The 13120-nt window shown below is 42.9% G+C and overlaps 1 protein-coding gene across 1 annotated transcript; it reads left to right on the top strand.

The window, feature by feature from the left end:
* Positions 1–589: 589 nt before the first annotated feature.
* On the top strand, positions 590–5278 carry BHLHE41 (basic helix-loop-helix family member e41). The gene is made up of 5 exons (XM_067559268.1): positions 590–808; positions 1089–1152; positions 1427–1534; positions 1841–1952; positions 2366–5278. Exons 1-5 carry the CDS (start codon positions 654–656, stop codon positions 3379–3381), a joined length of 1455 nt encoding a protein of 484 aa, XP_067415369.1. The 5' UTR covers positions 590–653; the 3' UTR covers positions 3382–5278.
* The last annotated feature ends 7842 nt before the right edge of the window (positions 5279–13120 follow it).

Below are 13120 nucleotides of genomic sequence, written 5' to 3'. Positions count from 1 at the left end.
TTTGAAGCCCTTGTGTACACCTTCAAGGCAGCTAATTTGCAAGTCGCATCCTGTCAAACTAAGATCTCCCCACCGCAATTCCCCCTCCCCCCAAACGCGTTTTGCTTTTTGCACAGGACCACCAAATTGCCTCGGCTTTTCAATCCATCCTTTTGTATGCTACATGTGAATGAAATCTCTATGCCCACATCCAGAAACTGGCTGGACTGACAAGCAATCAACCCCAGACACTAAATGCACCATGATGCTCAGAAGTGCTGCGTTTATTTCCTTACAAGAGGAAACCTCAGCTGACTGCATTGCCATTTGGAGGATGAATAGCTGGACGAAGTTGTTCTTTTCCGGTCGCTTGGATCAGCTGTCCCCGCCTCCTCTCTCTCCCCTGCCCTCCCTCCCTCCCTTCCTCCATCTCTCTCTCTCTCTCTCTCTCTCCCTCCCACCCAAACCCCTAGTCTGGAGCTTGTATGGTACGTTCCGCACGTGAGCTGGGTGCTGGTCTGGCTGGCGACGCGCGTGCCCTGTGGCCAAACACTGATCAGTGAGTGCAAACTACCCAGCCCAGTGTGTGACTGTGAGTGTATGAGTGGGAGAGAGGGAGCGGGGAGACAAACTGCTTGACACTTTCCCCAGTGCACAAGAGAGACAGAGGCTGCATGTGCACAGTTTTGCTCAAAGATCTCCAAAGACTCTCAGCATTCCACAGATTCAATCAAAAGCAACAACAAAAAAATCAGCTGTTGTCAAACATGGATGAAGGAATCCCTCGTTTGCAAGAGAGGCAGTTACTAGAGCATGGGGATTTTATAGGGTAAGGAGCCAGTGCAATATATCTCTGTCTCTTATCACGACAGTGTTTCTTTTCTTAAGAAAGTGATACAAAGCATTGAAACGCTAGATCGTACTTAAATGGTGTCTGATTCTTGCTTCCTTTTTGCAGACGGGGACTATGCATCTTTGGAGCTGTGCAATATTATATACATATCTTATATGTCTTTTCTCTTTCTTTGTGTGTATATATATTCCCACGTATGAAAGTGATAGTTAGCTCATTGGTATACTATCACTGGATCCCTCTTTCATTTTTTCAGACTCGACTATCCATCCTTGTATTTGTGCAAACCCAAAAGAGGGATGAAACGAGATGACAATAAGGTAAGAATAAGTTTCTGAAGCTCTTCATGACCTGCCTAAATACTTAATTGGGATTCAGTATTTTTTATAGCGTAGCTTTCTTTACCCATAACCGCATCCGAGTTTCTTCCCTGTTAACTTTCCCTGAATTATAAATGGGTTTACCGGATAACAAGCATATAAGGGAAGGGCTATACCCGCCTTATAATTTGCAGTACATGTGGACATTTGTTTTTGTTTTGATTGTCATATTAAGTGAATGTAACATTTGCCTTTTCCTGATTATACTAATTAGGAAACATACAAACTGCCACACAGATTGATAGAAAAGAAGAGGCGAGACAGGATTAATGAATGCATTGCTCAGCTAAAAGATTTATTGCCTGAGCATCTGAAATTGACGGTAAGGTATATATATTTCACTGTCTGCATCATTATACAACGTGTTCTTTCTGACTATCTTAAAATTTAAGTTCACTGTACAGCTGAAAAAGTCTGACTTTAAAACTTGTGTTGAATGGCAAAGGTTTTCTACAGACATGTATGGATGTGTAGTTTAAAGGGCAATCGTTAGAAACATGCTTATGTAAAACCAGCAGCTTTAAATATAATACTCCTTTCAAAGGGAGTTTGCTGAAGTTATGGAAACAGACTATAATGGACAATTGTATTGTGTTATTAACAAGTGTCCCCCCCCCTTACTTTTCAGACATTGGGACATCTGGAGAAAGCTGTAGTTTTGGAATTAACTTTGAAACACTTAAAAGCTTTAACAGCCTTAACGGAGCAACAGCATCAGAATATAATTGCTTTACAAAATGGTAAGTCAGTTTAAGAAGATGCCAGCACATAAACACACTCAGGAGACATGGCTGTTAAATTGGAGATCTCACAACACTATAATTCACAGGGGCGGTCCTTTGATGGTTTTTCCCCCCCATGTGCCTTTAAAGGAATATAGTAAAATGCTTAGTGTGTTATCTGGCCAAATGCTGACCTCCAATGAGCTGTCACCAGCCCAAACTGCTCTTTTAACTCCTAGCAAACACAGGCATTTCTGTCACAGGAGGGAAAGTAGCCTGGATTGAAAGGCTTGCATAAGAAATCACTGACGTGACTTCTCTTTTGTCTAAAAAGACCAGCAAGCCCAAGACTCCCATGCGGGCGATAGCAGAGGTTTTTGTGTTGACTTCTCTTTGCACTCTCTCCCCCCTCCCCCTTCTTGCCATCACAGGGGAGCGGTCCATGAAGTCCCCCATTCAGTGCGATCTGGATGCTTTCCACTCCGGCTTCCAAACGTGCGCCAAAGAAGTCCTGCAGTACCTCTCCCGCTTCGAAAGCTGGACGCCCAGAGAGCAAAGATGCGCCCAGCTCGTCAACCATCTGCACGCCGTGTCCACTCAGTTCTTACCCAGCCCCCAGCTCTTGGCTCCACAGGTCCCGGGGAGCAAAGGGTCCTCCTCCTCCTGTGCACAAGAGCGCACCGGCGGGCCCAAGCGGGAGGCTCAGACGAACTGCGTCCCCGTCATCCAGCGGACGCACCCGCTGGAGCTGAGCGGGGAGAACGACACGGACACGGACAGTGGCTACGGGGGGGAGAGCGAGGGCCGGCCGGAGCGAGAGAAAGGCCGCGCGGCCCGGCTGCCCGGCGTGACTATCAAACAGGAGCCGGCCGCCGAGCAGGAGGCCCCCGCGGCGCCCAAAAGGCTGAAGCTGGACTGCAGCAGCAGCAGCAGCAGCCCCGACCCCGCCGCCGCCGCCGCGCTGAGCCCCGAGCAGGCGGCCGCGGCCCTGGCCAGACCCGACGCCGCCCTGCTCAGCTCCCTCCTGGCCTTTGGAGGCGGGGCGCCTTTCGGCCAACAGGCCGCGGCCCCCTTCTGCCTGCCCTTCTACTTCATCTCCCCCTCCGCGGCCGCTGCCTACATGCAGCCCCTGCTGGACAAGAGCAACCTGGAGAAGTATCTGTACCCCGCCGCCGCCGCCCCCATCCCTTTGCTCTACTCCGGGATACCCGCCCAGGCCGCCGCCGCCGCCGCCGCCTTCCCTTGCCTGTCCTCGGTGCTGGCACCGACGGAGAAGGCGAGCGCAGCAGCCGCCGCCGCCGCCGCCGCTTCGGCCCTGCTGCCTCTCGACGCGCTGTCTCCCGGTCGGCAGCACCTTCCCCATCCCTTCGCGGCTGCCGGCGAGGCGGACAGTGACATTCCTTCCTCCCGGGAAGAGCTTCTGCAGCCCGGCAAGGAAAGCCCCTGAAGGTGCGACAGGCCCGCCCGGTCGGGAGGAAAGAGGCTCCCTCGTAGTAAATAATAACAGCAACCACACAGAAACAACCCACCCCACGTTGTGGTTTCAAAGGAGAAAGTTGTAAAAGATGCACGGCAGTCGTTGTTGTTGTTGTTGTTTCTTTCCTTTGGTGTTCTCTCCCGAAGCCTTCCTTCCTTCTCCCCCTAGTCTTCTGCTGTAAAAGATCCTTTGCATTCAGGTGTTTCAGAGAGAACCACAATTTTCCTCCGTTTCTACTGAAAGGGAGCAAATAGAAACACGCTTCAAATCAAACTTTCTTTGCAAGCCAGAGGGTCGGTTTCAGCTCCTGACCCAAAGTGTCAGTGGCATCTGAAAGTGGGTAGGCAAACAAGTTGCCTTGGGAGCCACATACTATGGTTATGGCCTCTCTAGAAATGTGTATTAATAATAATTTATAGAAGCAGATGAAGATTATAAGGTGTCTGACTCAAAGTGTGTGTGTGAGGGGGTGGGGGGAGCTTTTCTCTAGAGGCCTCTTCCCTTGCTTAAGAGTCTTTAAGGATTAAATTTGCTACTCAGTATTTTTTTAATGTTTGGCTTTATAAATGCATAAATATGTTTTTAAAAAAAAAGAAAAGGAAGAAAAAATAGTAAGGATATGCTTTTGTCTAAAGTAAATGTTGCACCTTATTTTGAAATGGTTTTCTGTAGTATCTTTATGTTCCATTTAGTAATTTGCACTTGTTTAAAGAAACTTGGATTAGTTCATTGTCAGAATGGGGGAGGGGAACAGAAAGAGAAGGTGAGAAGAGTTTTCGTACATACGTTTGCACTTTATTGAGAAATGGACCATGAATTAATTGATCTTGAGCCCAGTCCTTCAGTGCTTTGGGTACCCAGAATTGCCACTTCCTGAAGAGTTTTGGGTGCACAAGGAATAGTGGATCAGGCCCATGACATCATTTCTTATTAGTTGAGCATAGAGGCATGGCAAGTGCATTTGTTTCCACCCTGTCCTTATTTAATTTTATTATTTTCCTGAGTTTTTATAACTGTGCTATATAAAATGAATGTTTCTGCACTGAACTAAAAAACAAAACAAAAAACTGACAACCCTGAACTAATTTTATCCCAAACGATGAATTGTAAAAACTGGAGGAAATTATTAAACATGTCAGTTTTTAATTGGAAATGCTCAGAAAATTTGGGATAAGTCCCATGCAGTCCTTCTGTAACCAAATATCATGATTTCCCTTTCTGGGGACTGTACAGATGCCAGATAATCACACAGATAAAGCTTTTCTAATCAGGCTTAAACCAAGACCTTGCCTAGATATTTTTAGTTTGTTGCCAAGGTACCACTGTGAGAAATCTCACTTGAATGTTATGTAAGAGGTGAGACACAACAGTCTGACTATGAGTGAATAAGTATCTTGGGTCTGTTAGTCAGTTTGGTTGCATTTGCTGCTGCTGTTGCTACTGTTTGCCTCAAACGCTGTGTTTAAACAACGTTACAAAAATCTTACTAGCCTACAGAATGGCTGTATGTAAATAGTTGTTAATACATCCAATTAATGATGTCGGACATGCTATTTTTGTAGGGAGAAAATGTGTTAATGATATTTTGAGTTAAATATGTTTTGGGGAGGATTTGCTGAAAAAAGTTGCACTTTTGTTACAATGCTTATGCTTGGTACAAGCTTATGCTGTCTTAAATTATTTTAAAAAAATAAATACTGTCTGCAAGAAAACAGCTGTTTTAGAACAGTTTAGTATGTGATATATTAGAAATCAATCTTTATATTCAGTATTTTCCAGCACTCCACAAATTCTATTATCTAAATATTTACACACTATTTTGTGATTAAAAAATATCTTACTAAGGAATAAAAACTTTAATACACAACATGGGGTTGTCTAGTAATTAAAAAAATCCTACATTAAATACATCATAATGGATGCACAGTGAGTCTTAAAAATGTCTGGTTGTGAGAATGTAGATTGCAATCTATTGTCTTTGCACATTTTAAAGATGGTTTTGCATTTCCTTAATTTCCTTTGACTGAGTTTAATGAATTGTATTTTGTACATTACACAAACCACTGCATACGCATACATGCACATACATTTCTAATTATATTTTACATTTTTCTTTACTTTTTTGGAGTATATTCAGTCTACATTTTTAAATGTAACATAATTCACACTACAGATATTGCACATATTTTGTAATTGTCCACAATTATCAGACTTTAAGCATAGCTTTTTATGACAGGTTGATGGCATTAGTATAATAAATATTAGGGAAATTATGTACATCTGAAACTGGAAATACTGTTAAAAACACCCACTTTTATAGAGACACAATCAAGTAATTTACAGTATGGAAAAATATTCCTCTAAAGACTTTAACAATTTTAATACACATGAGTTTTGGGGCTTTTTTCTTTTAAAATTTCATCATCCTGTCCCTGAGAAAATAATAGTTTAAAAAAAAAGTAGCCAGAGTTTATGTAAGATATAAATATAAAAACAATGTTTTGTGCTCCCTCTGCTGGTTCTTCTGTACCAATTAACAATCAAAGTGTTTTCCTAGCTGCACTGACATTGGAGTACAAATGTAGCAGCAAACTTTAAAAAAAGGGAGCCGTCTTAATTTCAATTTCCCTTTGAAATACAAGAGAAAAGAAGTATTGAGGTGGCAATATCTTTTTTAAAAACTTCTCCGATGGTATTACAAGCAAGTCTACCTAGTTTTATACTAAAGCTAAGCTAAACTAATTCACTATGGACAGTTAGATGAATCAATGAATGACATGAAACTATACGTACATATTCGTAACTTGTAATGTCTCCTGAGAGTTTATCATAAAGTATTAATAATGGATCAGATGCTGCAACCTTCTGTAAGTAATCCTGTTGAAAACAGTTATTCATGGGTTTGATCCAGATCCCACCAAAATCTGTGGAAAGACTGCCATTGACTTCAGTGGTCTTTGGATCAGGCTCTGTGCCTGGGATTTCAACAGAGAGGTGTGAACTTCAATTAGGCTTTCACTACACACAAAAATGCCCCAACCTGCCTCAATGGGTGGGGAAAATTTGATGGGGCTTGTGACAAAGGGGGACAGTCCCAGCAGCAAGGGGCTGAGGTACACCTGGTAGTTACTGCCCTCCAGAAGTTTCTTGCACTATGGGCAGCTGGGCGAGAGGGTGCTGACTGGCCAGCTTACCCCAGCTCCTGGGATTTAACTTTGAATGGGGCCCATTTGGAGCCCCTTTCAGCTCCATTCCAGCAACCCCACACTATCCATCCTGAATTAGGAATGGGAATCTGGACTGACAGATGCTGCAGATCTAGCCGATTGCCCATTTGGGGGTCAGGAAGGATCTAATTGCCAATTGGCAGTGGATGGGAATTTTCTGCCTGCTTCACAGCACCTTCAGGTTCCCCACCCCACACCCATTCCTATTTTTTCATCTATTTTTTTGTCCCCCTGCAATTAGTTGAGTCTCGGGCTCAGTAATCCCTCCCCTTAGGCTGGGAGAGGGGCCTTTAGCTATGGGTGGGCTTGCTCCCGTCACCTCCAAGAACCCAATAGGGAGCACCTTCAAGCTCCGGTGGGTTAAGCAGAAATGTGCTTAGTGTCTACATGAGATATGGGAGGTTGAGTTGTTAATTCATTGCAACTTGTGGTCGGTTTCCAGGGATCCTAAGAGGATAAAATGAACAGTTCCAGAGGTAAAAGACCTGGGATTTTGGTAATGTGGCCTTCGCAGGCCGAGGTCCCCACCTTTCTGCACCCTCTATCCCCCTCATGGAGTAGAGGGTGTTAGGACTCAGAGAGAGCTGAGTCCTGGGAGGTAGGCTGAGCAGATCCTACCCCATGTTATGAATTATATGGTAGGAGCCCTGTAACCCCCGCACTGGAACCAATTAAATGCCTGGTATAGGAGAGTGTGGGTGATGGGTGAGTAGTGTCCCTCCCCTGTATTAAAGTTTAATAAAAGTTGTGGCCTGCTGCATAATTCTATGCATGTGTCTGTCCTCATTTCACCATTGTGTCCACATCAAGTTGTACTGCTTGAAATATAATGGCATAACCCCCATAATGTGGACGCAGTTGTGCCAGTATAAATATGCTTATATTAGTGTAGCTAATTTGCCATGCAGGAAGGCTAATAAGCTATATTGGTCTAAGGCATCTTTATACCTGAATAACTGTGTTTACAGTACTGAAATAATTATATTGGCAAAAAATAATCACACCTCTATCTGACACAGTACAAACATTGTGTAGACCAGGCCTATTGGCTTCTTTGAAAATCCTATCCTCTATGAATAGGAGATACAGGTTAGAATTAGGACCATTTTAGACTCCATTGGATTGTAACCCTATCCCAGCATCCTTCAGTTTATGTTTTAATAAATTTCAATGTTCACGTGCAGTAAAAAGAATAATTATTTTTATTAATCACTGCATCAAATGTCAAATTATTTCATGCCCAGTTATATCTTCCAGTTATCCTCTTTAATGTTGTTGCATGAACAAAATTTAAAAACAAAAAATGGATGGTTCAGTAATGTTAATGTTTGAACAAAAACAAATAAAAGGGCAAAAACATTCATGTTTAAAACTGATAATGCATTGTTATTGGAGGATAGAAATCTAAAACTCAGCTTTAATTATGAAATTTCTGGCTTTTATCAGTTTTATGCCTTCGCTTTATTTGAACAAATTCTATGTTTTCACATTTTCTTGTGGTTAAAAAATAAAATAAAAAAATGGATAAGAAACTGATATTTGAAAACCAAATTATATTTAGTCATTATTCAAGTTTGTATTTCCCACCTGATTTTCTATATTTTCTATATTGGTATAATTTGTGGGCCCAATTCTGCATTTCCTGACTTTTAGAATGCAGGACTGGGCTTGGTATTTTTTTATATATACTTTGCTACATAATATATTTCTCATAGACTATAATATATTGGTAAATGTATTTTCTTAAGCAACAAACCCTGAAAACAGATATTATTTATCCAGCGTATCATAGCGGCATGAAAGGTTCCCCAAGCAAGAGGAAAAAAATCATAGGGAAGGATTGCAGATCAAATGGGATGAACAAGTATCTTAGACAGGTTATTAAGAGAGAGCAGAAAACCTACACAGAATGGGAGAAGGGAAGGATCAGCAAGGAAAGCAACTTCGTGGAGGTCAGAAAGTATAGGGGAAAAGTGCAAATTGCCAAAAACCAAGCAGAGCTGGACTTTTCAAAGGAAATTAAAAACAACAGTAAAAGGCTCTTTGGCTATATAAATGAAAAGAAAATGATGAAAGACGAAGTGGGACCCCCTAAGCACTGAGGACAGGGTGGAGATTAAATATGGTTTAGGAGCAGTGGCAGAATGACTAATGGGAAGTAGAAATTACCACATTCAAGGTGGAAACCAGACTTAACTAGCTTAATGGGACCAAATCAGGGGGTCCAGGTAATCTCCATTCAATTATTCTATATTCAATTATTCAATAATAATCTCCGTTCAATTCCATTCAGAATATTAAAGGAACTAGCACATGAAATTGCAAGCCCAATAGCAAGAATTTGTAATGAATCCGTAAACTCCAGGGTCAGACCTCTATGACTGAAGAATTGCAAATATAGTACCTATATTTAAGAAAGGGAAAAAATGTGATCTGGGAAACCACAGACCCATTAGTTCAATCTCAATTGTATGCAAGATTTTAGAACAAATCTGAAAGATAGAGTAATTTAAGACATAGAGGTAAACAGTATTTGAGATAAAATACAACATGGTTTTACAAAAGCCAGATTGTGCCATACCAAGCTGATCTCTTTCTTTGAGAAGATAACTGATTTTGTAGACAAAGGAAATGCAGTAGATCTCATCTATCTGGATTTCAGTAAGGCATTTGATACAGTTCCACCTGAGAAATTATTAGTTACATTGGAGAAGATGGGATTAATATGAGAATTGAAAGGTGCGTAAGGAACTGGTTAAAGGGAAGACTACAACGGGTCATACTGAAAAGTGAACTGTCCAGCTGGAAGAGGTTATTATTGGTGTTCCTCAAGGATTGGTTTTGGGACCAATCTTACTTAACATTTTCATTAATGAATTTGGCAAAAAAAGTGGGAGTGTGCTAATAAAATTTGTTGACGAAACAAAGTTGGGACGTATTGTCAATACAAAGGAGTATGGGAATATCATACAGGAAGATTTGGATGACTTTGAAAACTTGAATAGTAGAAATGGGATGACATTTAATAGTGCAAAATGCAAGGTCATGCACTTAGGGACTAACAACAAAAGTTTTTGCTAATAACTGGGGACTTACCAGTTGGAAGTGACAGAAGAAGAGAAAGACATGGATGTATTGGTCGAACACAGGATGAGTATGAGCTGCCAATGTGATGTGGCCGTAAAAAAGGCTAATGCAATCCTAGAATGAATTAGGTGAGCTATTTCCAGCAGAGATAGGGAAGTGTTATTACCACCAAGGGACTGGTGAGACCTCATCTGGAATACTATGTGCAATTCTGGTCTCCCATGTTTAAGAAAGATGAATTCAAACTGGAACAAGTGCAGAGAAGGGCTACTAGGATGATCAGAGGAATGAAGAACCTGCCTTATGAAAGGATACTTAAGGAGCTTGGCTTGTTTAGCCTAACAAAATGAAGACTGAAGGGAAATATGATTGCTCTCTATAAATACATCAGAGGGATAAATACCAGGGAAGGAGAGGAGTTATTTAAGTTAGGGGCCAATATTGGCACAAGAACAAATGGATATAAACAGGCCATCAACACAATTAGGCTTGAAGTTAGACAAAGGTTTCTAACATCAGAGGAGAGAAGTTCTGGAACAGCCTTCCAAGGTGAGTAGTGGGGGCAAAAAACCTAATTTGTTTTAAGAATGACTGTGATGGTGTGTGCACCCCACACCAGCCCTAATAGGGTTAACAAGGGCCTGAGAGGCTAGTTAGGTCACCTGGCATCAGCTGAGAGAGGGAAGATTAGGTTAATTCAGAGTGAAGCCCAGCTGGGGAAGGGCTGGGACAGCACTATAGAACTAGTAAACTGAGAGCAGAAGGAGTCCGCAGTCACTTCCTGGCAGGGAGGCTAGTGACTGGCGGGTCTCTAGGATCGAGGAGGCAGTCCAGTGGGAGAGTAAGCCCTGAGAGCCTGTCCTGGAATAAGGAGTCTATGAAATAGCCACAGGGTGTAGAGTAGGCTTCTGTAGTAAACGCAGAACCAGACAAGAGATGATAGAGGCTTGGTAGGTAAGAGCTCAGGGAAACAGCAAGAAGGATGGATGCTGAGGATCTATACTTGTGGTTATGGGGTCCCTAGGCTGGAACCCATTGTAGTGGGTGGGCCCAAGTTCTCCTACCAGTGACTGATAGAGTGACAGAGTTGGGTTTGACCGCCATCTGGGGATGGCATTTGGACAGTTATCCTGTTGAGCTTTGTAACCTGAGAAGGGATGGACTAAATGGTCACCTGGCCGGAGAGCCAAGTTATTAGAAGAAAGAGTTGCAGAGTGAGCAGCAAGGGGGCACTTGCTGCAGCAAGAACTACATTCCCAGAACAAGATGCAAGAAGGCACACCAGCAGTGAGTGGGAACCTGTTACACTGAACTTGATACCTTTATGGAGGGGATAGTCTGATGAGGTTGCCTACAATGGTCGATAGCCCATCTGCTATTAACAAACATCTCCAATGGTCTGAGATGGGACCTTAGTTGGAGAGGCCTCTGACTTACTACAGAGAATTGTTTCCCAGGTGTCTGGCTGGTGGGTTTTGCCAACATGCTCAGGGTCTAACTCAGTGGTTCCCAACATGGGCTCTGCGCTGGCTGGAGTGGAAAAACAGCCTCTCCCCCACAAGCCCCATGCTGGCTGGAGTGGAGGAGCAGCCACCCCCAAGGGAGCAGCAGTTCCAAGCCCTGCACAGGCCAGAATGGAGGAGCAGTAGCCCCAAGCTCCGTGCTGGCTGGAGCAGCCCCCTCCCCTAGCCCCACGCCTGCACTGGGGGGGCCTGGAGCACCCTGGCCAGCCAGCCAGCCAACTTGCTGCCTCCATTACCTTCAATCCATGAGGGACAGGAAGAGGCAGGACCACATGAGGCATATGGTGAAAGCTGCGCCAGGGAAGGCTTAGCTTCTTACTCAGGTAAGAGTAATTTATTATTATTATTTATGTAATTTAGTGTTATTTTTATCATATGTGTTTATAGGGATTATATGTGTTTATATACACATATATGAAGGGACAGGGAGGAAAGGTGGGGAGGGTGCGTGTTACCTAGTGTTAACTAGTGGGGCTTTCACTCAAAAAGCTGGGGAACCACTGGTCTAACTGATCACCATATTTGGGGTCAGGAAAGGATATTGCCCCAGATCAGATTGGCTGAGACCCTGGGTTTTTTCACCTTTCTCTGCAGCATGGGGCACAGATCATTTGCTGGTTTGAACAAGAGTATATGGTGGCTTCTTTGTAACTTGAAGTCTTTAAATCCAAGATTTGAGGACTTCCATAACTCAGTATGAGAGCCTATGGTTCTTGTAGCATGTGATATGGAGAAGGTCCAACAACATGATCATGATGGCCCCTTCTGGCCTTAAAATCTGTGTCTATCATGGTCTATAAAGTAAATGCAGTGTAGATTAAGTCAATGAAATATAATATAGTGTCACTCCCACTGACGGCAATGTGAGTTTCGTGTACGAAAGGACAAAATTAGGCCCTAAACGATCTATCACCATGTTCATTAAGGGTCTGATCTAGAATCCATTTGTCAGGGGGTCTTTCCATTGCCTTTAATGGGGTTCGGATCAGACCCTAAATTTGAATGGTGTTTTCTCCTTTTGTTTCATTTTCACATATAGGTCAACATTACTTGAAAGTATGACTAGTCCATTTCACAGTTAGCCATCTTAGAGTTGCTAGCTCTTGTGATTGTATTATGAATCTCACAATATTTGGTGTTTTTTCTTAAAATCCAAGCTGCTGGGATCATGTGGTCTAGGTTTTCATTTAAAAAATAAAGTAGGATTCCTGATCTCATGCTTGCAGAAAAAAACTTGAAAATGTGACCCCCTAAAAAGATCAAAACCTAGAAGTCAAATAAAAAGTATCCCAAACTTATTATTTTTGAAAAGAGGGTGATTTGTTAAGCCAATCATTTTTGGGAGGGGTAGAGGAGGGGGTTAATGATTTTTTCATGACTTGAGATTGGCAATACTGCAGTATCCGCAAAGAGTCAGGAAGAGATTAAGAAAGGATTGCTTTTTCTTGCTCTAGGCGGCCATTCAGATCAGGGTAGACACTTTGCTGGGCAGAATGGGGGAGTTTGCACTACCACTTCACTTGCTGTACCTGTTTTGAGGATTCAGGATTTCCATTTCCAGAGTGGGTCAAGGCTCTTACCACAAGAGTATCTCCTCTTGGCTGCTCTGCGAATTAGCTCTTTCCAGGTCCAATACCCCCTTCCATTCATTCACTCTTGCCACTGTCCCTCTCGCTCTCCCTGGGACTCTGCATATTCCTATTTTGTGACTTGCTTTTCATAGCTTGGCCCTCTGGCCAGGTCACTATAGTTCTCCCCTTCTGGGGTAACAAAGTCACATTGGACAACTGTTCCACACAGTCTTCTGCTCCACTGCTCAGTCTGTGCCACTTCCCCAGCGACTGGTAGGGGAACCTGGGCCCATCCACTACT

This window comes from Emydura macquarii, unplaced genomic scaffold, assembly GCF_026122565.2.
Source record: "Emydura macquarii macquarii isolate MOO-44397 ecotype Brisbane River unplaced genomic scaffold, CSIRO-AGI_Emac_v2 contig_2205, whole genome shotgun sequence".
NCBI classification, from domain to species: Eukaryota; Metazoa; Chordata; order Testudines; family Chelidae; genus Emydura; species Emydura macquarii.
This window is presented reverse-complemented; position numbering and strand designations above follow the sequence as displayed.

Bases quoted from the DNA above. Each gene is read 5' to 3' on its own strand.
- BHLHE41 (XM_067559268.1), top strand. From the start codon at position 654: ATGTGCACAGTTTTGCTCAAAGATCTCCAAAGACTCTCAGCATTCCAC. The intron at 809-1,088 runs GTAAGGAGCCAG...TCATTTTTTCAG, and splicing joins GAGCATGGGGATTTTATAGG to ACTCGACTATCCATCCTTGT. The intron at 1,953-2,365 runs GTAAGTCAGTTT...TTGCCATCACAG, and splicing joins TATAATTGCTTTACAAAATG to GGGAGCGGTCCATGAAGTCC.